This window comes from Ornithorhynchus anatinus, chromosome 5 (genome assembly GCF_004115215.2).
Source record: "Ornithorhynchus anatinus isolate Pmale09 chromosome 5, mOrnAna1.pri.v4, whole genome shotgun sequence".
In the NCBI taxonomy this organism is placed as follows: domain Eukaryota; kingdom Metazoa; phylum Chordata; class Mammalia; order Monotremata; family Ornithorhynchidae; genus Ornithorhynchus; species Ornithorhynchus anatinus.
The window spans coordinates 45,552,650-45,577,785 of NC_041732.1; the positions used below are offsets into that span (position 1 = coordinate 45,552,650).

Genomic DNA, 25,136 nt, shown 5'->3' on the forward strand with positions numbered 1-25,136 from the left:
TGCGCTCCCCTCTGCCCCCCGGACAGGTCCACACGCACCTGCCAAACAGACCCTCCCGCCCCTCCCCAGGCAGCAGCAGGAGGAGGGAGGGCGAGGGGAAGGGGAGGAGGGGAGAGGCAAGGGAGGGGGGGAGAGGCAGGGGAGGGAACCAGGGCGGTGAGGCGTGGTGGCTTGGGGCAGGGGGGTGCGGGTGGGGGGCGTTAAAATGTGGAGATCTCCCCGGCCAAGAGGGGCTCCGAGGCGGCAGCAGCGTGGGGCTGGGGAAGAGAGGCATGGACAGGGCCGCTGCTTCGCCCGCCGCCGCCGGGGCCCCAGGCGCACTGTGAAGCATGCTCGCCCGGGGCTCACAGGACCGGCAGCCCAGTGACAACCCCGGCGGCGGCGGCGGCGAGAGGGAGCGCATCCGGAGCCGGATGAAGATGGTGATCGGGCAGTTGGAAGGCATCTTGCAGGAGCTGAAGGAGGTGGCCAAGGAGCTGAGAGAGGTAAGCCCCGGGGCCGGGGAGAGCGGGGAGCGAGGAGGAGGAGAGCGCGGTCTTGGGTGGAGCATCCCCAGCAAACTCCCTGGTCCGCAGGGCCCGTTGGGATCGGCCTCTCCGGCTCCCGGCTTCTCATTCATTCATCCAATAGTAATTATTGAGCGCTGACTATGTGCAGAGCACTGTACTAAGCGCTTGGAATGGACAATTCGGCAACAGAGACAGTCCCTGCCCAGTAATGGGTTCTCACTTTTGCCACCCCGCCTCGCCCCCAGATCGATGCTGGGGCGCTTAAGGGCGGGCTGCGGAATGGATCAAAGATGCAGACGGCTGCCTGGAGACCAGGGAGTGACCTTCCGGGAATAATCTCCCTCCCTCCTCCTCCGCCCCGGGAGGTGAATGAACTCTTGCAGAGACCCATTTCGTCAACAAGGGAAGCCTGGGAGAGTTTTGCCTTGAATTGCTTGCCTTGTTTTAGGGGAATGCCCCCTTGGAAGGCAGGGGATCCCACCCGATGGCCTCTTGAGGCCCCTTCCCGCCCTGGAATTCTTGAATACTATTTCTTTCCCTGCCCGAAGGTGAGCCATCTCCTCCCTGCTCCAGAGAGGGAGGCTGGCATCCCAAAGGTGAGCCATCTCCTCCCTGCTCCCTGTTACCAGACGGAGAGCCTGGCGGCCTCACGTTCTTCTACGCGGTTTCTCAAGAGCCCTAGTGGGGCTTTGACAGCAGGGTGGGGTGGGAAGGAAAGAGCATGCCGGATTAACCATCAGCACGGTTGGCTTGGACCCCGAATTGTCTTTCCGAATCGTGACTATGCTTCTTCTTTGACTTTGCTCACCTTGCTCTCCTTGCTCGGTATTTCCCCTGGTCTAACCTGCCTGGGAAATTCCCCCAGTGATCTTGGAAGGCCCAAAGAAGATGGGATGGAAAAGGAAGGTGGAGGGTGGAGAGGGAAATTCCACCCGTGATCCATGATTGTGTCTTGGTTTTAGTTGGTGAGGTGTGGGTGAGCAGATTCCTTCCAGAAGAGGGGTCTGTGGCGAAAAGGTCGAGGGGGAGGGCGGGGGGGAGGTGAGGGAGAGGGGGGATTCCCCAAAGGAATTAAGATTAGTTTTGTCTCCTCAGACTGCCTGTGTCACAGCAGTTCAGCCTGGCTTGAGGGAGAATAAAAGTCGTGCGTGCGTACGTGTGTGTGTGTGTGTGTATGCATGCGCGTGCCTAACTGGAGCCCAGTTTAATTACTGCTTCCAACATCACCAAGGTAATGAAGTACACATGTTCCCCTCTCCCCCCCATGGGTGGTGTTGAAGCCCAGAATGCATGACACACCTCCAATGCAATTTGGCTGGATTCGTCCATGGGGTAACATTTGGACTTGTCAAGTGGGTCTTAAGCAAATTTAAACTCCTTCGCCAGAGCAGCCGAGATGTTGATTGACCAGGACTGATGGGCTGGGCTCTCTCTGGCCCCGGGGGTTGGATCACGCCCTCTGTCCCCCCACGGGTGTCGATTGGGCTAATAGAGAAATGTTACCCTAATCGGGGGAGGGGACTAGATCACTAGATGCCAAAGTGGAAAATTGGAACAGGTAACGCTGGAGGCTTTGAAAATAGGGAGAGCAGAGTCGGCCTGTGAGAAGGGGAGAGCAGGCTGGGGTGTTTAAGCAGGCTGGGAAAGCTGTTCCTGCTCAGATCTGTTCAGCCTGTTCAAGCTTTGGGTGCCAGGGACAGAATGTCAGCCAGGATCTTGGGGGCCCTGAGGACTTACCTTGCCAGGCTCCCAAAAGGCAGGAGGGTGGGCCTGTCTGCATGCCTACCTACCTGCCTGCCTGCCATTTGCTTTGTGTGTCATTGAGCACAAGAGGACTTAGGGCACCTGCTGTAGGACAATGAGGGGGAACTGATTACAAGCAGCATGGCTTAGTGAAGAGCACGCCCTCTTGGAAAGAGCACAGGCCTGAGAGTCAGAAGACCAGGATTCTGATCCTTATCTGCTGCATGACCTTAGGCAAGCATCTCTGTGCCTCAGTTACCCCATCTGTAAAATGGGGATATGGACTGTGATTCCCACACAGGACATGGACTCTGTACAACCTGATTATTTCATATCTATCCCAGTGCTCAGTACGATGCCTTGCACATAGTATGCACTTACCAAATACCATTTAAAAAAAAAAAGCATCCAGAAAGCTTGTGTTTGTACAGGGGGACCAGAGGCCTTACAAGCATCTGTCCTGGAGAGGGGTGGAGGGGCTTCCTGTAGAAGTTGAATTTCACCAGTCCCTGCAGGATGACTCTCGGGGGCAACTGGGGCTACCAGCATTAGAGGGCCTCAGCCCGAGGGACTGGCCATGGAGTCTTGGCCTCGTAGTCTCTGGTTGCAGAAGGGAATTGACTCTCTCAGGGTCTCGGTGATCTGGTCCATTTCAAAAGGTCCCTCCCCTCTTCATGACCAGATTCCCAACTGTGAGTTTCAACTGCTCATTTGACTTTTTCCTTGATGGTCTGTGAGCCCTGCCCCTGATATGATCTCAACAACCTGGGCTTTCTCCATCACAGCTGGTTTAGGTTTGGCGGTGTAGTGGTGGTCCTTGGTGGTTTTGTATGAAAAGGAATAGGGACATAGGGGAAGGGGGTGGGGAGGGTGCTGCTGCTGCCCTCATCTGGCCAGTAAGTAGAAGCTTGGAATGGGATTTTCTTTGTTCAAGTGGCAGTCCAGGCCGCTCCAGCTTCCCCTGGAGTGAGCCCCCTCAGTAGAGGGAGAGACAAATGGGGTGAAAAGAGGGATAGGTAAGGTCAGGGAGCCCGCAGGCTTTAACCTCTGATGTCCAGAGTTAGTGCTCCACCTCAGTGCTGGTCCCTGGCCCTACCGGGGTCTGACAGTTTGGGAGTACAACATCTGCTTACCAGCTGCATGAGCCACTCTCAATCTCCTCCCTCAGATGGCCCTCCCTTCAACCCCTACGGTGTATGGATCTTTACTTCTACATTATAGCTGTCTTCCACTTCCTCCCCTAATGCCACCCACACCCTATCCCCAGCCCTCCTCCTCTCCTTTAACGTTATACCCTAGCACCCCTTGTGTCTTTACCTTCTTCTGCCCACCCAGTCTCTAACGGCACTGTCCGATCTGCATCTTCAGGACCCAAACCCCCCTTTCTCATCAGCCCTCCTCTACTCCTGCCGAGGAATTCCAGGGATTCCCAACTGGGAAATACTAGGATCTGGGACTGTGCTTTAGGTAGGACCATATGTATGCCAGGACAAGGTTCAGCTAGGTTTTCATCTCACATGGGACAGAGGAAATTTTGTACTTCAGGTCTCCAACCTCATCAGATGTCTCTGCATATCGGAGGAGGAGGGTCAGAGGAGGAGGCTCTTAACCCAAAAGCTCAGGCCAGGTCAGCAGAAACACACAAGAGAAGGCAATACATAATAATAATGATAATGATGGTATTTGTTAAGTGCTTACTATGTGCCAAGCACTGTTCTAAGCACTGGGGTAGATATAATGGTATCAGGTTGTCCCATGTGGTGTTCCCAGTCAACCCCCATTTTACAGATGAGGTAACTGAGGCACAGAGAATTCAAGTGATTTGCCCAAAGTCACACAGCTGACAAAGCTGGGATTTGAACTAATGAACTCTGACTTCCAAGTCCGTGCTCGCCTGGGACACCAAGAGAAGAGACTGGGAAAATGGAGAGAACAGAGCATAGGGGTGAGAGGAACAGGAAGGTGGTGGGGGGAAAGGATTGTACAGAGGGAAGATGATTTTAATTTCTGTGTGTTTAAGAACCCTGGGGACAGAAACAACCACCAAACTGCTGGGGAGGAGTGAGGACCTGATGGAAACAGAGTTGCAGGAGCGTGCACTTTGTGTGTGTGTGTGTGTGTGTGTGTGTGTACACTGGGCTTTGATAGAGTCTGAGCAGTGACAGGGAGAGCTGAGTCCTACAGGCCATGTGCCTGCCTGAATCTTTGGGAGGTTGCTAAGGTAACGGGTGTCTGCCTGGTGGTAATGGCTCGGTGGTGGCTGCCTGTCAGTGGAGGGCAGGCACCGAAGGTTGGAGCCTCAAACCGGACTCTCCAAACTCCTCCTCCTTGCCATAACATGCCAGGAGCAGCGAGGAGCTGGGTGGATACACACAGGGGTTGTGCAGAGGGGGATGCCCACTGAGGTTCACAGGGTAGTGTGGGGTGGAATGGGTAGTCCCTGAAAGGGCCGCTCCTGAAAAGTGAATTTGTGGAAGCTGCACCTAGGTCCTTTCAATGCCAATACTTTACTACTGATAATAAAGGCATCTGTAAAGCTTCTACCCTGTGTTAAGCACAGTAGTATGAGTCATGATAGTATTAAGCACAGTCTGTGGGCAAAGCACTGGAAGAAAACACATGGGGGTGATTTAAAGCCAGATGAGATATGGGCCGTGTCTTACCTCTATTTTACAGATCACACAGGTCATACAGTAGACCAGTGACAGCTGAGAATAGAGCCCATGTCCCCTGACTCCTAGCCCTCTGCTCTGTCCACTAAGTGCAACTCTATGGATCCAAAGATAGAACTAACAGCAAGTAGTCTGAACTCTATGGCACCTTGGAGGGACAAGTCCAGATTCTTTCCTTTCATTCAATAGTATTCCTCTGCAGCTGTGCTATGTGATGCCAGCCTGGGGTGTGGAAGCCCCAGGCTCTAGTCCTAGTTTTGTTACCAACAGGCAGGGTGACCTCGGGCAGGCCACTTAACTTCTTTGAGTCGCAACCTCCCATCTGGAAAATGGAGGTAGCCATGTTGTTCCCTCTGAAGTAGTATTGGTGACAGTTGGAGCTGTAATGACAGGTGGAGCTGTAATGCTTCCAGTTTAGGGACCCATTTTTGCCACAGAGAAATTGCCATTTCCTTCTGTTAAAGCAGGCTTTCTGGCTCTGTGTGTGTGTGTGTGTGTGTGTGTGTGTGTGTGTGTGTGTGTATGTGTGTGCGTGTACTTGTGCTGCCAGGAACAGCCTTTGACTTGGGATGTAGAACATCCCCATGTTTTTCATAGTTGCAGTGAGAAAACAATAGACTTTATTTCTGCTCCCAGGACAATGAACGGGGAGTTGGGGCTGTTTCTGTGTTTTCTTTAACTTTGCTGGAAAGAAGCGTATCTGGGGGCTTTATCGTGTCTCTCCCTCAGAGCTCCAGAGCACCAAAAGGTGGAGCCTTGCACTCTCTGAAGCAGTTTCAACAGGTGCTGCCATGGATTGAGGCTGTGTGGGGGAAATGTAGGAGACAGTAGTCATAGCTAGTATTAAGCACACACTTGGAACAGTACCCCGGGCTAGGTGCTTGAAGTACAGACTTTTAAAGAAACCCATCTCCTGACCACTAGGAGCTTATACTCTAACAGGGAAGATAAACATAAAACTATTTACAACTGAAGGGGTCAAAATATATTGAGCAGACAAGAATTGCTAAGGAGGACATAAATTGATCTGTGCTGGAGTTGGATAAAGGGACCTTAGAGCTCAGGGTGCTGGAAGATTAAGTATGGAAAGCTTGTTTGAGGAGGAAGGATTTTAGAAGGGATTTGAAGGTAGGGAGAGCTGTCGTCCATTTGATGGGCAGGAGGGAGGTCCAAGCCACGGGAACAGCTGGAGCAAGGTCATGGAGACAGGAAAATCAAGAGGGAGGTACAGCTAGAAAGGTGGCTTGGGAGAAAGGCTGTCAGTCAATCAAACATATTTATTGGGCACTTTTTCTGTTCAGAGCACTGTACTAAGCACTTGGGAGAGTACGATACAACAGAATTAGCAAGTTCCCTGCCCATATTTAGCTTACAGTCTAGAGGGGGAGACAGACATTAATATGAATAAAAGATATCTACCTATGTGCTGTGGAGCTGAGGGAGAGATGAATAAAGGGTGCAAATCCAAGTACAAGGGAAACACAGAAGGGAGAGGGAGAAGAGGAAATGAGGGCTTAGTAGGGGAAGGCCTCTGGGAGGAGATGAGTTTTGGAAGGTGGGGAGACTGTCTGTCTGACATAAAAGAGGGCACTCCATGCCAGAGGCAGGCCATGGGTGAGAGATCGGTGGCAAGATAAACGAGAGTTAGAGGAGTGAAGTGTGTGGGTTGGGTTGGGTTGCAGTAGGACATCAGGGAGGTAAGGTAGGTGGGGGTAAGGTGATTAAGTACTTTGAAGCCTATGGTAAGGAGCTTTTGTTTGATGCAGTGGTGGATGGGCAAACACTGGAGGATCTTAAGGAGTGGAGAAACATGGACTGAATGTTTTTGTAGAAAAATTATCCAGGCCTGAGTGATGTATGGACTGTGGGGAGAGACGGAGGCAGGAAGGTCAGCAAGGAGACTGATGCAGTAGTCAAGGATGGGTAAGATAAGTACTTGAATTAACATGGTAGCAGTTTGGATGGACAGGAAAGAGTGGATTGTAGCAATGTTGGGAAGGTTGAACCAACAGTATTTAGTGACAGCTTGAACATGTGGGTTGAATGAGAGAGATGAGTCGAGAATAACACCAAGGTTATGGGCTTGTGAGACGGGGGGATGGTGATGCTATCTACAGTGATAGAAAAGTCAGGGGAAGTACAGGGTTTGGGTGGGAATATAAGAAGTTCTCTTTTGGACATGCTAAGTTTGAGGTGTCTGGGGGGCATCCAAGGAGAGATATCCTGAAGGTAGGAGGAAATGGGAGACTGCACAGGAGGAGAGCGATCAGGGCTGGAGATGAAGATTTGGGAATCATCTGCAGAGAGATGGTAGTTGAAGCCAAGGGAGTGAATGAGTTCTCCAAGGGAGTGGGTGTAGAAGAAGAATAGTAGAGGTTAGAACTGATCCTTGAGGGAGTCCCACAGTAGGAGGCAGAGGAGGAGACTGTGAAAGAGAATGAGAATGAGTGACCAGAGAGATGGGAGGAGAACCAGTAGAGAATAGTGTCAGCAAAGCCAAGATTGGATAACATTTCCAGGAGAAGGGAGTGCTTGACAGTGACGAAGGCAGCTGAGAGGTTGAGGAGGATAAGGATGGAGTAGAAGCCATTGGATTTGGTAAGAAGGGTATAATTGGTGACCTTTGAGAGAGCAGCTTCTGTAGAATGAAGGGGGCAGAAGCCAGAATGGAGGGGGTCAAGGAAAGAATCAGAGGAGTGGAAGTGGAGACAGTGGATGTAGACAACTTGCTCAAGGAGTTTGGAGAGGAATGGTAGGAGGGAGATGGGGTGATAACTGGAGGGGACCATAATGTCAAAAGAGGTTTTTTTAGGATAGGAGAGACACGAGAATGTTTGAAAGCAGAAGGGGAAAAGTCATTGGAGAGTAAATAGTTGAAGATGGCCATCAGGGAGTGAAGTGGGGAGAGGATAAGCACATTAATAAGGTGCAAAGGGATGGAGTCGGAGGCATAGGTGGAGAAAGTGGATTTTTAGAGAAGGTGGGAGATCTCTTGAGATGCTGCTAGGAAAATGGGAGAGTTGAAAAAGGACAGGAAGATGGGGGGGACTGGAGATTTTCAGGAGATCACGTCTGATGGTTTCAGTTTTCTCAGTGAAGTACATGGCCATGTGATTTGTCATTGGGGCAAGAGATAGGGGAGCAAGGGAATGGGAGTTGGAAGTTTTAAACATCTGAAATAACTGGTGAGGGCAATGGGCATGGGAGTCAGTAAAGACAGAGGAAATCATATTTCTGGGCACAGGAGAGGGCAGGCAAGGATGAACTTGAGGTGGACAATGTAGGCCTGATATCGGGATTTCTCGCAGTAGCGCTCTGAGGCTCATGCACAAGAGCAAAGAAAGTGGACTGTGGAGGTGATTCAGGGCTGTGGGTTAGTGATACGAGACTGATGAGATAGGGGAGTGAGTCGATTTCAGTTGAGAGTGTCAATTTGCTCATCAAGGGAAGATAGGTTGGGTATGGAGACTAAATGGGCCAAGGCAATTTGTGAAAATTGGATGGGGTCAAAAGACTGTAGGTCTCTAACAGGGGAACAGGACAAGTTTGTCAAGAGGGGGTTGTGTGGGGGAGAAGGCAGGTGAGGAGCTTGTGGTCGAATAGAGGGATTTCAGACTTGGTGAGGCTAGCGACTATACAGTGACTAGAGATGATGAGATTGAGATCGAGTGTCTATCCAAGTTGGTGAGTGGGTGATGTGGGGTGGAGCAGGAGGTCAGTGGAGTTGAGGAGTGATAGAAAGTGGGCAGCAGAGCATCATCAGAAACATCCACATGGATATAGAGTTCCCCAGGGATCAGTGTAGAGATGGAGAAAGAGAGAAGGAATTAGAGGAAGAGATCAAAATGTTTCAAAAAGCTGGAGGTGGGTCCTGGGGGATTATAGGCCCCAAGACATCTCCAAGACAGGGAGATGAAGGATGGGTGAAGAGAACAGATAGGTAAGGTGGAGCCGGATAGTGGAGAGCCTTGAAGCCAATTTGTGAGGGGATTTTGTTGGATCCTAAGAGACATAGGGAGCCAGTGGAACATTTTGAGGAGAAGAGAGATGTGGGCTGAGTGATGCTTCAGGAAGATGATGATCCATGCAGCAGCATGAACTATAAATTGGATGGGGAAGAGGATGGGATATGAGCAGAGAATGCTAATGCAATAGTCTGTGACAAGATCAAAGGCTGAACCAGAGTAGTGGTGGTTCATGTGTATAGGAAGGGACAACCAGGGATAGTTTGTGCTGGAAAATCTGGCAGACTGAATGTGAAACTTGAATGACGGCAAAAACATGAGAATGACACCAAGGTTACAGGTTTCTGGGATGGGGAGGTTGGTGGTGTCAACCAAGATGGGAAAGTTACAAGGAGAAGTGATGTTTAGGGGAAAAGATGAAGAGTTCTGTTTGGGAAATGCTGAGTTTGAGGTGCCGGTGAAACATCCAAGTGTAGAAGTCCTGAAGGCAAAAGGAGATGAGGGATTGTAGTCTGGATGAGAGGTAGGGGCTAGAGAGGTAAATTCAGGAGTCATCCACATAGATGTAGTAGCTCATGTGATCAGATGAGCTCCCTGAAAGAGTGGGTGTAAAGCAAGAAGAGGAGCAGAGAATGTGACACGGCCTCAAGAGACACCCGTGGTAAAAGGATGAGAGGAAGAGCAGGAGCCAGAGAACAAAACTGAGAAGGAGTAATGCAAGAGATAGGAGGAGACCGAGGATAGGTGGGAATTTAGCTCTTGTTCTGGAGGAAAAGGGCCATGCCCAGGACGAAGGAAAGACTTGAACCTGGGAGTCCATTTCTAAAGATCAGACACTCACCCACATTCTTTAAACCCCAGTGTTCCTAGGCCATGCCCACACTTCCCAAAGCTTTCTTGCCCTACCTGCCCCCACCTATGTCTCCTCTATTTCACACAGAAGGCACCCAAGCATCCTCCTGCAGCAAGCCTTCTCAGCGTCCCATCCCCTATGACCCCGATTCGAGCTCAGAAGAAAACCCATACCCATCAAAGGGAGCTTTGGAGCCAATCCCCTCTGTCCTGCTGCTACTGCCTGGTATCCCCCAGGCAGGCACAGGGCTAGCCCAGGCGAGGATCAGCCTCAAGAACTGGGAGTGGAGGGCAGATTTTCTCCCTTACTGATCCTGACCTTAATGACCACATTCTGCCTCAGTTTCCCTGGGTGAGAAAGGATCATGTATATTCAGAACATCCCACAGCTCAGGCTGCCTTTCAATTTGTCTCCTTCCCCAGGCTTCCTATAAGAAAAGGAAAGGGCAGGTGGGTAAATTGAGGCACTAGACAATGCCCAGTTTTACCAATGAACACTTTGGGGGAAGAGGCAAGAATGGGAAACAGAAATCCCCACTGCCAGCCCTATTTCCGCAGAGCCACACAATATCTTTGGCCCCGGGCAATGTTCACAGGAACCGTGGAGGGTTTTCCCTCTCCTTGCCACTTGAGGACAGTCAAACATGGCTGCCAATCAGTCAGTCAATTAATGGAATTTGTCAAGCAATTGCTGTGCACAGAGCACTGCTCTCTGGTCAAGCGCTGGGAAGCAGCATAGTCTAGTGGAAAGAACATGGGTCTGGGAATCCGAGGACCTGGGTTCCAATCCCAGCTCTGCCATTTAATTGCTGTGAGATCTTGGGCAAATCACTTAACTTCTCTGTGCCTCAATTCCCTCATCTGTAAAATGGGGATCAAGGCTGTGAGCCCTATTTGGGATGGGGACTATTTCCAACCTGATTATCTTTTATCTACCCCAGTGCTTAATAAAACCCAGCACACAATAAGTGCTTACCAAGTACCATAAAAAAGCACTCTTTGACTTTAAAGGCCTTGGAACCTGGAGTGAAGCTATGAAGTCCCCTGTGTCAATCAATCAATGATATTTATTTAGCATTTACCATGTTCAGAGAACTGTACTAAGCACTTGGGAGAATACAGTACAACAGAACTAGCAGACATTTTCTGCCCATAACAGGCTTACACATTCACTTCCTCCCATCACCACCTTCCGGGGATGGATCCTGGGCCTGAGCTGCTCTTCAGATCTGGTCCAACACCCAGCTTTTATTCATTCAACCACCTCTCTCCCCTCCTTTAATCCCAGCTCCAGGAGGTCCTCCTCCCTGATTTACCCTGTTCATTCTCGGCCTCTCCATCTGAAACCCATTCTGTCCCTCCCCCCTCATTCTTGTCCCTAGAGCATCTAAAGGCACGGCCATATTTTTGCAGACTGCATATTTGCCTAACTTGTCTCCCTCAGCCTCGAAGGCAGAGATGGATCTTTCCTTGAACGTGGACTCTGAGCACTTTGTACAGATCCAGAAGGTGTAGAGAGCAATGTATTAAGTGCTCAATGAATGAATGAATAAATGGCCTACCTTATGGAAGACCTCGGAGATGCTCGACAATGTGGGTGCGGAGTCAAAGCGACACTTGCAGGATGCCCTCTCAAAGAGATGAGGCTGAAAAAGGGCAGAGGAGGAAGCAAAGTTCCATTTTAACACCACTGAGCTCCAAATTCTTCCCTACCAAAGGAAGCCACTCACTCACTCCCTTTGTCCCCCACCTGACACCTCAAGGCCAAGTGATCCTCTTTAGAACAGAAGTGTTAAAGCATTCTAGCTTTAAGCCCCGTTTTACAATCCTTCCATATAACTTTATGGCAATTTGCAGCATTTATGCACCAAGGCTCAGAGTCCTGTACAACAATAGGAATCCAGGGCTGCTGGAGGCACCGAGGCAAGACTGCCATTAAGATTCTTTGTGAGGGGTGGGCAGCACTGCTTTGAGGCAGAGGGAGGTTCAGGCCTTCAGCAGCCACCTGAGGGCCTTTTTCTCTGTCTGAGCCCAGGACAGCGTGACCTGAGGAGTCAGGGTCTCTTCAGTGACTTCTCTCCAACTGTGGGCTCTGGGGTGGCCTGCTGCCCAGGACAATACTATGAAGTGTTGGAGGATGACCTAGGGAAAGAGCAGAGGACAAAGGGCAGGACCCCAGGGTTCTAGTTCCAACTCATCCTCTGGCTTGATTGGTGACCTTGGGCAAGTCACTTTACCTCTCTGGGCTCAGTCTCTTGGTCAGCGCCATGTGGGGCAGGGATCATGATATGTTGTATCTGCCAAACCTTCTTATGGATTAGGGAGTGCCAGTATAGACTGGGGCTATGGTAGGAAGAACATCCCCTAATTTTCCATCATATTCTATCCAAAGTACATCATGGAAACACATATGTTAACAGGATTGACTGAAATGCACTTCCAAGACAATAAATTTAATTATTAACAATTAAAACACTGTGAACAATGAAAAGAATGCCTAGTTGAAAAGAGCACAGGGCTCAGCTGTCAAGAGAACTGGGTTCTCATCTTGCCTCTGCCGCTCACCTGCTGTATGACCTTGGGGAGGTCACTTCACTTTAACGTGCCTCGCTTTCCTCCTCTGCAATTGTGGATCAAATGCCTGTTCTCCCCACCCCCTTCAGACTGTGAGCCCCAAGCACAGCAAAGTCTGATCTGCTTATCTTATATCTATCCTAGTGCTTGGTACAGTGTTTGACACTTTAATAAATACCATGCTAAATAAATACCACAATTATTATTTTTATTGTAACTGGACCTACATGGTGCCCTCGCCCCCCTCAAGACTGTGCAGGTCGTGTGTGCCATCTTCCCACCTCTCAGGGTAAGCCCCAGCAGCAGGATCCTCCAGGTACACTCCCCCAGTTCTTCCCAGGGGAACGACTCTCTTCTCTCTGTTGGGATTCCCCAAGCCCTGGTTCTGACCCAGAGGAGCCGTGGGAGGGGACTCCAGAGCTCAGATTTGGAAGCGCTGGCATCCAGATAGAAAGACCAGTTCAGTGTGTTTCTTGCCAGCCCAGTCGTGCAACCATGACCTGCTGAGCTATGTTGTAGATATTTCCACATCTGCTTTTCCCACTAGACTGCAAACTCCTTGGGAGCAGGGAACCTGTCAGTTTGTTATTCTGTGCTTCCCAAGTGCCTGATGTAGGGTTCTGGACAGAGTGGGGGCTCACTACAAGCTACTCTTACTTCCCAAGTATGTCTGGGACTGCCAGGAATGCTGGCTGCAGTCCACCAAACCTCGGGAGGAACCGGGGCGAGGAGAGGCACCGGGAATGGGAGGATTGAGGCACTGAGGCCCAATGGACTGGGAAGTTCTGAAACAAAGTGGGTCAGTCCCATTTTTCTCATACCAAATTTGAGTTTTCTTTCCCTTCCCCCATCTGGACTGGTCACTCAGACATCTCACCAAATGGCACTGACAGCAGAGTCAAAGTTACAGAATGAAATCATGAATCATGACTCCCTCTTCCCCTCCCATCCCTCTACAGAGATCATAAATAACATAATTACAGAATTAAAAAATAATAATTGGTCATAAATAATGCAGCTCCCTAATTATATAACACAGCTTCCTGTGGCGGCGGCAACTGCGGAGGAGGGAGGTGGGTAGAAGAGATGGGTTGTCAGCCAAGAATTGAAAGGAGGCACAGTGATGCTGGAGAAATGTGCAGGAAAGAGTTAAAGGTGGCCAAGCAGGGTCAGAATGTGTTTTGATATGGCCCAGAGGTTTGTCATTCTCCTGGGGTGAAAAGCAGCCTTTCAACTGTGGGGATGGGGACTGACCTGAGTAGGCAGCAAAGCCTAGTGGATAGAGCAGGGGTCTGGGAGTCAGAAGGACCTGGATTCTCATCCCAGCTCTGCCACTTGTCTGCCATGTGACCTTGGGCAAATCACTTCACTTCTCTGTGCCTCTGTTACCTCAACTGTAAAATGGGGATTAAAGTTGTGAGTCCCATGTGGGACAGGGACTTTGTCCAACCTGATTCATTTGAATCCACCCCAGCACTTAGTACAGTGCCTGGCACATAGTAACCACTTAACAAATATCACAGTTATTATTGTTATTATGATTATTATTATAGACAGGGAAAGGATGGGTTAAGATGGGAGGAGGAGAGGGCCAGAGACTGCTTCCCCTTCTTTCTGTGATAATGGTTAAGTACTTACTATGTGCCAGACACTGTTCTAAACACTGGGTAGATACAAGATCATCGGGTTGGATACAGTACCTGTCCCACATGGAACTCACAGTCTTTATCCCCATTTTACAGATGAGATAACTGAGGCACAGAGAAATTAAGTGAGTTGCCCAAGGTCACGCAGCAGAGAAGTATTGGATGCTGGACTGACACTGAGGGATCCCAGGCTTCCACCAATGTCTCTATCACACAGTGGCTGGCCCCTGGGTTTACTGGGATTGGGTTTGAGATTGGGCTCCCTGCCAAGCACCATGCTACCCACACCACTTTGCAAATGCAAGGAACTTGTTACAAACTGACCACAAACCAGCATTTTCCATCCTAGGGGGTTACTTGGATTTACAAGGAGTTCTTCATTAAGAGTAAAACCAAGCAAGTCCTAACCGCCCTCCCCTTTCTTCCCCTCCAGGAATCCCACCTCTGTAGAAAATTTCCACCCCTCTTAGGTTGGTTAGGTAGTCTCCAAAGGCCTGAGTCCCTCTGATCCATTAAATACAGTCACTTGCAAAGGTGTCTGGAGCTGTGAGGGTGTGTTTGTGTGTGTGTGTGGTGGTGGTGGGGGGGAGTGTCTGTGTTGGGAGGGTGGTAGGGTTGGGTGGCCCTATTAAAATAGTGTTAAATCCAAGTAATGTTGCATTAAATGGATCTTATTTTTTACTGGGGCTTCCTGCTCAGGCAGCTGGCCCTGGTCCCAGATTCAGCCAGTCAGGACTTGCGATCTGACTGGTCCCAGGCCATGGGCAGCCCCACCAGGCTCAGTCTTCCAAGACTTGGAGAGGGATGTACCAGCCCACCATTCTTGGCCAATGATTGATCAAGCCAGGCACTCTCAGTTGTTGATTGGTCAGGGGTGTTCAGAGCCTCACTGGGTTGGTAGGACTGCTTGGTCTGAGGAGAACTAATCCTGAGGTTTCCAGTTAAAGAGAGGCTCTCAGGTAGACTCCCTTTCTTGCCTTCCTAAATGACCTTGGCCTTTTCCCTCTCTTTGGCCCCAAAGCTACTTGGGGTACAAGTTTCACAGACTGGCCTAGGCCGGGGTTCCCCTGGAGAAGGTAGGCAGAGCAAGAGTAAGAAAAGCAAGATTGTTCCCAGGTTCTGGCTCACAGTCAGGCAGAAGCTCTAGGGTAGGATTGGAGCCCAGAATTCTGATTCATTCAGTTTCTCCTATTCTCCATGACTTCTTGTCTCCATCTGTAAAATGGATGGATTGGGGTCTTTGCCCTTCTAGCAGCAGTGTTCTAGAGCAGACTAAGACCCTGGAAATTAATTTTATCCATCCCCCTACCTATAGGCACGGGTGAATCTAACCCAGTGCAGACAGACAGCCAGTTCCCCAACACAGCTGCTTGTGACCCACCCTAGCAACTTTCCCACCCTGTTACAGCTTCCAGCCAGAGTGTTGGTGTTGTTTTAACACTTGCTGGGAGGTGTTGGGTTTTGACTGGAGTGTTTGAGTCTTTCAGACAGAAATAGGCCACAGAGAAATCGAAGGATCTTATAAAACAGGCAGTACGCACCGGAGGCTGCTTCAGACCTTGTTCTCATTGTACTGCAGGATTCAGACTCAGGAAATTTCTGCTTTTGCTTATCTTTCACCACACTCTTCCTCTCTTCTCAGTCTATCCTCACTCTATCTTCCTTCTCTTCTCATCTTGTCTTCCTTGGTTTCCTCTTCTAACCTTCCTGTTTTCATTTTTCCCCACTTCTCTCTCTTGTTTCTCCTGTCCCCTCTAATCTTTCTCTCCCTATCTCTCTGTCTCCATCTGTCTCTCCCTCTCTCTCCTCATGTTATTTCCCTCTCCCTTTCTATCACACTCCCCTTTTGTGTATAAAATTATTTCCCAGCACTCCTTCAATACAACATGGAATTCCACGTTGGCAAAATGATGATTAAAACTTTGATTGAAATCCTGCATTTAAAGTGAAATAAAGCAGAAAGGCAGGAACTAAATGAGCTTCCACGTCAGGGCCCCTGCCATCTTCCCACATCCCCTTTCTCCCACCACTGTGCGGCTTCTCTTCAGTCAGTTGCTGTGTCTTCTTCCCAAATTCACATCCTTGGGTAGAAAGCAGCAGTGTGGGCAGTAGACTGGGGTGGGTTTGGCATGATTCTGTCTCCTGCCAAGGACAGAGATCACGGGAACCATTTCAGCCATTTGTGTTGCTCCTCTCACCTGAAGAACCAAAGGCATCTTGCCCTAATATCTAAAGTTCAGCCTCTTGAGAGGTCATTCACCAATTTGAATGCCCACACTGCTGGCAGAGAAATTGAGACCTAGACCTGGAGAGGACCTACAGTAGTCAGGATCCTGGGCCAGTGAGCGCCTTGTGGGATAGGGATCATGATATGTTGTGTCTGCCAAACCTTCTTGTGGATCGGGGGTGCCAGTACAGAGGGGACTATGGGAGGAAGAACATCCCCTAATTTTCCATCATATTCTATCCAAAGTACATCATGGAAACACATATGTTAACAGGATTGACTGAAATGCACTTCCAAGACAATAAATTTAATTATTAACAATTAAAACACTGTGAACAATGAAAAGAATGCCTACGTGAAAAAAGCACAGGGCCCAATTCCAGTTCTCCATCCCAGACACTAGTCCTCATGACCTTCTGCCTCCTCTGCTTCCTTTTCCTCAGAAGTTGGCCAGGAATTGAAAGGAGTTCAGATTGAGTGTTTGAAGGGGAGTTCCCCAGGCCTCATCATCAACAGCACTGTATTGGCTGCTTGCTCAGTGAAAGTCACTGTACTGGGCACTGTTGAGTGCAGGTCATTGTCCTGGGTGCCTGTTGATGAGCATAGGACACTCTACTGAATATCTGCTGAGCACAGGAAACTGGACTGGGTGCCTGCTGACATAGGCTAGGGTACTTAGGAACATACAGCTGAATAAAAACCTTGATCCCTGTCCTCCAGATCAGAGAGCTAGCCTGTGGATTGTCTTGGGTCATTGCACTGAAAGGGAGAGAGTGTTGTTCCCTTTATTTTTCCTCCTTTCTCCAAGTGCTCACTGCCCCCTTCCTCGGCCCTGCTTTGGGGAGGAAAGGTGCTCCATAATTTATGGTTAGCAATTTCCTGTAGTTTTTGATTGTTGTTATTTTTCTGTGTCCCTTCAGTAATCTCATCATGGGCTCGCTCAGCCTAATCTGTTTCTCTTTACTGCTGTGTAACCTAGGGCAAGTCATTTAAACCCACCATGCTTTCTGCCTCCCTCTACTTCCATTCATCTCTTCCCCTCCTCGCCAAATCACTCTGCTCTTCACATCGGCTCTGCTCTTCCTGATCTACTCCCCAACTCCACATAGGACTTGCTTCTTTCACCTCAGCCAGAGGGGCCACTATGGAATTGCTTTAGTAGCTACTGGCCTTGTGGTTATCACTGCTGCTGCAGAAACTGCAGCCAGATGAAACTCTGGCAATGAAAGCCACGGGGTGGGCTCTACCAACTCTATTGTATTGCATTTTCCCAAGCACACAGTAAACATGTTAAATACTGTTGATTGATCGATTAACGGGAAGCAGCAGTGAAAGCCTTTCCCAGGCTGTGAATCAGTGACTTTTTGAGAGCTCCCTGAAAACCTCATTCTCTTTTTCCCTTGGAACCTGTTACTTGCAGGGTGGATTTGAGGATCAACTAAATCAAGAGAAGCCGTATAGCTCAGTGAACTCCTAGTGACTCCTCTGGGAGCTAGAGGACCTGGGTTCTAATCAACTTAATGGGGATTCAATACCTGTTCTCCCTCCTACTTAGACTGTGAACTCCATGTGGGACCTGATTATCTTGTATCTATTTTAGGACAGTGCTTGTCACGTGGTAAGCACTTTAATACCATTATTATTATTATCGCCATCATCATCATCAAGAGTCTGAGTATAGCCTGGAAATGGAAATAACACCGTGAATTTTTATATTTCATCTGATTTTCCTGAGCACTTTTACATTAGTTACCCCATTTTTGTCATTACAATGTCCCTGTGAGGCAGGGAGAGGAAAATGCTGTTATTCACATGTTACATATAAAGAAACTGACTCCCGAGTTAAACCATTTATCCTTGTCTTTTATGTTGTTTTAGTGTTTCATCACTCCTTATGCAACTGCCTCCATCCCCCACTCCCCACTTATATTCTTATACTATGAACCTCTTGAGAACCAGGGACTGTGCCTAATTCCCTTCTGTGCATTCTTTCCCTGTGTGTAATACATTACTCTGCATATAGTAAACACTAAATAAGTACTATTACTGTTAGTACTATTAATCAATCAGTGGTATATATTGAACATTTACTATGTGTAGAGCACTGTGTGAGGCACTTAGAAGAGTTCTATGCAAGAGCTGGTAGAAATGACTGCTGCTCTCAAGGAGTAAGTGGAGGAGTTTACTTCTACTGCCACAGATTACTCAGTAGGTCAAGGACAGAGCTGGGACTAATAAATCCCTCTAGACTGTAAGCTTGTTTGGGGCAGGGAATGTGTCTGATAATTGTTATTTTGTACTCTCCCAAGTGCTTAGTACAGAGCCCTGCAAAAAGTAAGTGTTCAATAAATATGATTGAATGAATAGGTCAATCTATAGTATTTATTGTGCTGTTGCTATGCGCAGAGATCTGCACTAAGCACTTGGGAAAGTCTGATAGAGTCAATAGACATGACTCCTTCCTTCAAGGAGCTTACCATCTATATGGGGAAAACACACTAAAATTCATTACAGTTAGGGAGAAGCAACTAGGATAAGATCCATGTTCTTTTCAATAGTCCTCACTGATCTATGATCTCTTATGTGGGTAGCAGTTGGATGATGGTGATTTGCTGGTTAAGTCATTGCCCTCTGCACTCCTGCTTCTCTTGGTTTCAGTAGCCAAGCAGACATAGCCCAGGACAGTGTACTCTACCTCAGTTTTTCCCTCTGCCAAATGGGTCCTTGGACGTTGCTCTTTTACCCCATTGGAAAAGGAACTGTCTATGAATAGGACACAGTACTGGGATGTAGAAAGCCTGGGACAGCTATTCATGGAAGATACTAAGGAAATGAAGATGGCACTTTCCTAAAAAGCCATTACACAGCAAAGTTGACAACTCCCTTAGCCTCTTTTTGTTTGTAAAATGGTGAAAATAAAAGTTAGATTTCTCAGTTCTGGTGAGGAGCTAATCAATGTTTGCCAAGTGGGTCAGAATGCCCTGATTAAGCATGCAGTGAGTATCACTGCAAAAATGCATTAAAATAATTTATATGGGAGGGATGCAAATCTATTTCCATAATCCACTATGATGCAGAGATTGATTCTCAGAGTGCACCTTCTGTGATTTTACAATTGTGAAGCAGCATGTCTTACTGGAAAGAGCACTGTCTTGGGAGTCAGGGGACCTAGGTTCTAATCCTGGCTCCATAACTTGCCTGCTGTGTGACCTTGAACATGTCACTTAACATCTTTGGCCTCAGTTTCCTAATCACTAAAGTAAAGATGCATTAGTTCTTCTCCCTTCCACTTAGACTGTGAGCCCCAGATGGAACAGGGGTGTGTCTCCAATCAGATTACCTTGTCTCCAACCAGATTATCTTGTATCTATACAGATTATCTTGTATCTAATTATGGTATTTTTCTAAGTGCTTACTATGCCAGGCACTCTACTAAGCACAGAGTAGATGCAAGCAAATCAGGTTGGACATAGTCCCTGTCCCAAATGGTGCTCACAGTCCCAAATGGGGCTCACAGTCTCAATCCCCATTTTACAGATGAGGTAACTGAGGCACAGAGAAATGAAGTGACTTCCCCAAGGTCACACAGCAGACAAGTGGCAGAGCTGGGATTGGAACCCGTGACCTTCTGTCTCCCAGGCCCATACTCTATCCACTATGTAGTTATTGTTACTATCATGAATTCCAGGAGAAATCCGGGCCATCACCAATCAATAGGTCATATTTATTAATTGCTTACTGTGTGCAGAGTACAATATAAGAGAGTTAGACATGCTCCTTTCCCACAACAAGAGTACAGTCTAAAGGGGGGGGCAGGCATTAATGTAAATAAATTAATTAAGTGCAGAGGGGCTGAGGGAGAGGGGAATAAAGAGTGCAAATCCAAGTGCAAGGGAGATGCAAAAGGGCATGGGAGAAGAGGAAATCCTCTTGGAGGAAATGTGCCTTCAATAAAGCTTTAAAGTAGGAAAGAGTGATTGTTTGTCAGATAAGAAGAGGAAGGGCATTCCAGGCCAGTGACAGGACTTTGACAAGATGTCGGGGGTGAGATAGACGAGACTGAGGTACAGTGATTAGGCTGGCATTAGAGGAGCAAGGTGTGGAGGCTTGGTTGTAGTAGAAAATCAGGGAAATAATCTCTGCACACAGCCAGGCTGAAGATTCTTGCACATTTAAAAACATTTGTTAAAAAGCAACTATATTTTCAATCTTTTTTCACTTTTAATCAAATATTTGCTCATATTATCTGCACATGATGTCCACCAGGAGGTGCATTTCTGCCCAGGTTGATTTCCTGTTTCTCTGCTACTGTCGGGTGAACCCTGAGAATTTCCGTCTATAAAAAAGCAGTTATGAGGGCCAGGTTTATGGTTTTATAAGTGTTCATTGGAACATTCTCTCATCTTAATTCAATGTCCCCAGGAAAATAGGCTCGTTTGTCTTTAATTAAACCTGCTGCATTTGCAGGCAAAACCCTGGAAACAGCAGAACAAACCACCCTCATTTTACCTCCAAACCAGAGTTGTAAACTGCTAGAACACACATGCTGATGGCATGGTGAAATTGGAACTGTACTGTTGAAAGGTTTAAATTTGAAAATAGTCTGATGTGTAGCTGGGAAGGAGAGAGGGTTGTTAATACTTTGGTCCTGAGACTGTGAGAATCCTTTGTGGAAGGTTGATCTGAGAATGAATGTATCTATCTGTTGGTTATCGATTTACTTAGCCACTCTGATAGCCATTATTTGTATCTAGTCCCCCATCCTTTAAAGTCTACATTTGTCAGTTTGTGTCTGCTTGCCTTCCCAATTGGATTGTAAACTCCACCAGGGCAGTGTTTTCATTTTTGACTTTTGCATGTTTTCAAGTGTCTAATACAGGGGTCTAACATAGTAGATGCTAAACATAATGTTGGTGGGATTGGAGGTGGGGAGGAAAAAGCCCAGACTGGACAGGAAGGATGAAGAAATGTTGTGTCCCAGGGGGTTAGCAAGACTTAGAGGAACACAGGGTTCTCTTTCCCAGCAGCTGGATCCTGTTTTATTCAGCATCACCCCACCCCCATCTCTGATATCAGTAGTCTCTATTGATCCTATATTGGATCCCAAGTGTTGGGGGGAGTTACATGAAACCCTCCAGGGTTAGCTAGAACCATTCAGGATGTTCTGTAGGCAATGTTGGACTCTGTCCTAATTCAGCACCTATCCCAGGATGCTCGGAACCATTTTAAAGGTTTGAACTTTGGCATTCAGGGTGTAATAGGCTCAGTGCAGACTCGGCTTGAACCACCCATTATTCTGGGAGAGGGGAAGAGATCCCAGAATGCTGGGGGATTAACCCTTAATAGTAACAATATAATAATAAGAAGAAGCACTTACTTTGAGTTAAGCACTGTTTAAAATGCTGGGGTAAATACAGAATAATCAGCTTCTGTCCCTCTTCAACTCCCTGATTTCACAGTCATCAAGAAGGTAAGATAAGTTAAGAAACCCTGGGGCAGGTTCCAGTGTTAAGTTTTTCAAGAGAAACAAAATGGTTAGGCCACAGCAGTGTAGTGTGGTCGTTTTGTTGGAGCAGTCCAGTGATAAGGGAGCAGGAGAGAAACCAGCATATATATGCTGTATCCAATTTAACTTTAAATGGAAGGGGTAGAAAGGGTAAAGAAATCTGAGTCCCATTGACAGAAACATAGGCACTTCATTTAGAGAGATAGACATAAGTCTAAGATGACCTAGAATGTTTGGAGTAACCCAGGTCAGAGATGGGGTTAATCGGGAAAAGCTTCATGGAAGAGGTGATGAGAAAGCGAACCAGCAGGAGAGGAGAGGAAGGGATCCTCAAGTGAAAACCCCACTCTCCATTAGGCTCTGTCTCCTTGAGATCAGGGACTTCACACATGCAAAATAATAATTGTGGTATTGGACAAGTGCTTACTATGTGCAAAATACTACACTAAATGCTGGGGTAGGTACAAGATGATCATGTTGGATGAAGTCTCTGTCCCAAAAGGGAATCACAGTCTAAGTAGGAGGAAGAAATGAACCCCTATTTTACAGGTGAGGGAATTGAGGCCAAGAGAAGTGAAGTGACTTATCCAAAGTCACACAGCAGGCAAGTGGTGGAGCTGGGGTTAGAACTCAGGTCATCTGATGCCCAGATTTGTGTTCTTTTCACTTGGCCACATTAATTCTTAGTAATGATACTTCTCAGGTTGTAGTACTCAGGAGATGGGAGAGAAATGCTTCTCCCCTTCGGAAATTCACCTGAAAACACATTGAAGAGAACTTCTGGAAACCCTCTGACAGATTGGGATAGCTCTTGAGCAGTCTTGTTCAGACGCCAGGTTCCAGATTGTGCTGGCCTTCTTCCTGCTGCCTGGGCAGCCTGTCAATCGGGGTGGCCAGCCGTGGATTTCCACTGAGAATACCCAAAGAGAAAGTGGGCTTAAATTGAGACAGGAGCGATTGAGAGTAGACATCAGGAAGGATGGGCCCATCAGGAAGTGATTGGGCCCTAAAATGGATCCTTGAGAGATCCATTAAAATGGATCATTGAGAGATACATTTTAGTGCCCGGATCCATTTTAGTGCCTTTTTTGGAGCGCTTTCCCAAACTGATTTAGGAGTCAGGAAGCTGAGGGTTAGACTAGCTGCCCTCTGGAGGGCCTGAAGATAGGGCTAGCTTTGAGGGCAAGCAAGGCAAGAAGCCACCTCAGGGCCATTTGCAGAGAGAGCAGGGCACGGCCTCTTGCTAAGATGGTAGCAAAATGGAAGTGAGCCATTAGAGGGGTGGAAGTGCCTGGTATGTGAGGTCAAAAGGAACAGGAAGAGGTCGTAAATTTTTCCTCACCTCACAATGGCCAGATGTCTGCAGCTGGTTCTGCCTGAACTGTCCCAGATTGTTCCCAATCCAGTAAGGGCAGTAGTATAGGGAACTGACTATAAGATTCCCCATCCCAGGATTTCTACCCACAAACCACCCAGTAACCGGCGTGACTCTCGCTGTGAGAGAGGAGGCTTCGGGCCCGGACCCCACCCTGATTTCCCACTGCTCTCGCCCACCTCCCGCAGGCAGTCATGGGCCCTTAGTGCTGCCAACTCTGCTCAAATGCCGAGTTCTCATTCAAAACCTCATTTGAGCCAGCTGGAAATGGAGGCTCTGACCTGGGGTCCTGCATCACGCCACTTTTCAGGAAGGATGCCCACTGCCAGCAGGCGGCTTGGAAAATGCCAATGTTCATTTAAAAACTGTATTTTCATAATGCGTTTCACAGCTTCACCGATGTGAGAAGTGAATCAGTCACCACATGCGCTTCCCCGAGCCGGCTCAGCAATGACTGGGGCTGTTTTTTTCTCAGCAAAATGGCGCCCAGCAGGGATCTGGGCTGGATTGGGACTGCCACCCGCCACTAGCTAATATGGCTCATGCCCATCTTCTGGACCTGCTGCCAGCCATGTGGCTGGTCAGTGGGGGGATCTGGTGAAGTAACTGTAAGCTCTCCAGGAAGGGTAGGCAATTTGGAGGCCATGGCTTCCTCAACTTCCTGGGGGTTCGCTGTCTCTGGGGGCTGAGGATGGACTCTTATTTCTCTGTGGCAGCTCAACCTCTTTTGCCAACCAGGGTGGACTATTACAGAGGGCAGGTGGACATTTCCCTGGGGGAAGCGGCTCTCTGTAGAGCTGCAGGATCAAACTGGGCCTGTCCCTCTCCTTATCCTGTGTTGACATCACGCAGGCCAACACCAGGCCTGGAAGACCCACCCCTTATGCTCCACCCAGTGGGTTGGAATCCTGGAAGTTTGCTTGGCATGCTGGGAGGAGATAGGCAGACCTTAGGTATCACAGTTGGTCTGGAGAGAACAGCCTTGGTGGGCTTTCTCTCTACCTCCTTGGAAGAAGGCTGCTGGGATGGCTGGAGGGCAGACCCAGCAAGGCCAGATAAAAAATAGCAGGTTAGGAGCCTGTAAAGGGAGGTTGGTGGGGCAGCGGGCTTGACACATCAGGAAGGCAGGGCAGGGCATTAAGAGCCCAAAGCTGCCATTCTGCAGGGAAGAACAGTCCAGCCCACTCCAACTAGTGTTTCAGAAGCTAAGTGCCCCATGTTCTTCTGGGGAATGGAACCCTCATCCCGCAGTCCCCAGGGCCTTCCTCCAAGCAAAGAGCAGTCAGTGCTTCGGTCCACTCTCTAGGTCAAGGAAGGAACTACCCTGGAGTACATTTGGCTATTTGTCTACTGGAGTGTAGGTGACCTGTACTTGCTGGGTTGAGAGGAGCAGTCAACTATTGGGCCCTGCTCTGCCCATAATTCCACTCCTCCCCCCAACCCAGTCCCAGAGTTATCACCACCACCTGTAAGTGTCCCAACTGACTTTTGCGTTGGATAATCTGCCCAGGTGGCATGCACTGGAAATGCTCTCAGCATGCCACCTACAAGTTTGTCCCAGGGCATGTTGGGTTTACCCAAGAGGGATTTGAGAAATGGCCACCTTACTCCAGCCTCCCCAGAGTAGGGGAGACCAGAGAAGACTGCACCTGAGTAGGATGAGGTATGGAATGGACTCCTCAGCCCAGACATGGCCCCTGGGATCACAGACCCAACAGCAGGTCAGAGGGTTGGAATGCCCTTCCTGAGGAACATAGCCCCCTTTGCCTGTGATGGCCCCACCAGGCCAAGATATAATAATGTTGGTATTTGTTAAGCGCTTACTTTATGCAGAGCACTGTTCTAAGCACTGGGGGAGATACAGGGTCATCAGGTTGTCCCACGTGAGGCTCACAGTTAATCCCCATTTGACAGATGAGGTAACTGAGGCACAGAGAAGTTAAGTGACTTGCCCACGGTCACACAGCTGACAAGTGGCAGAGCTGGGATATACAGACACAACCACCCCTGATGGGCACATGGGGAATCCCTTCCGTGTGCAAACTAGTATCAGTGTCTCCCCAGGCA

At 48.5% G+C, this 25,136-nt stretch overlaps 1 protein-coding gene across 1 annotated transcript in view; it reads left to right on the forward strand.

The window, feature by feature from the left end:
* Nucleotides 1–329: 329 nt before the first annotated feature.
* INSYN1 (inhibitory synaptic factor 1) overlaps nt 330–25,136 on the forward strand; it is a 57,534-nt gene continuing 32,727 nt past the window's right edge. Inside the window, exon 1 of the mRNA XM_029065831.2 lies at nt 330–485. Within this exon, the coding sequence (XP_028921664.1) occupies nt 330–485 (156 nt within the window). The remainder of the gene's footprint in view (nt 486–25,136) is intronic.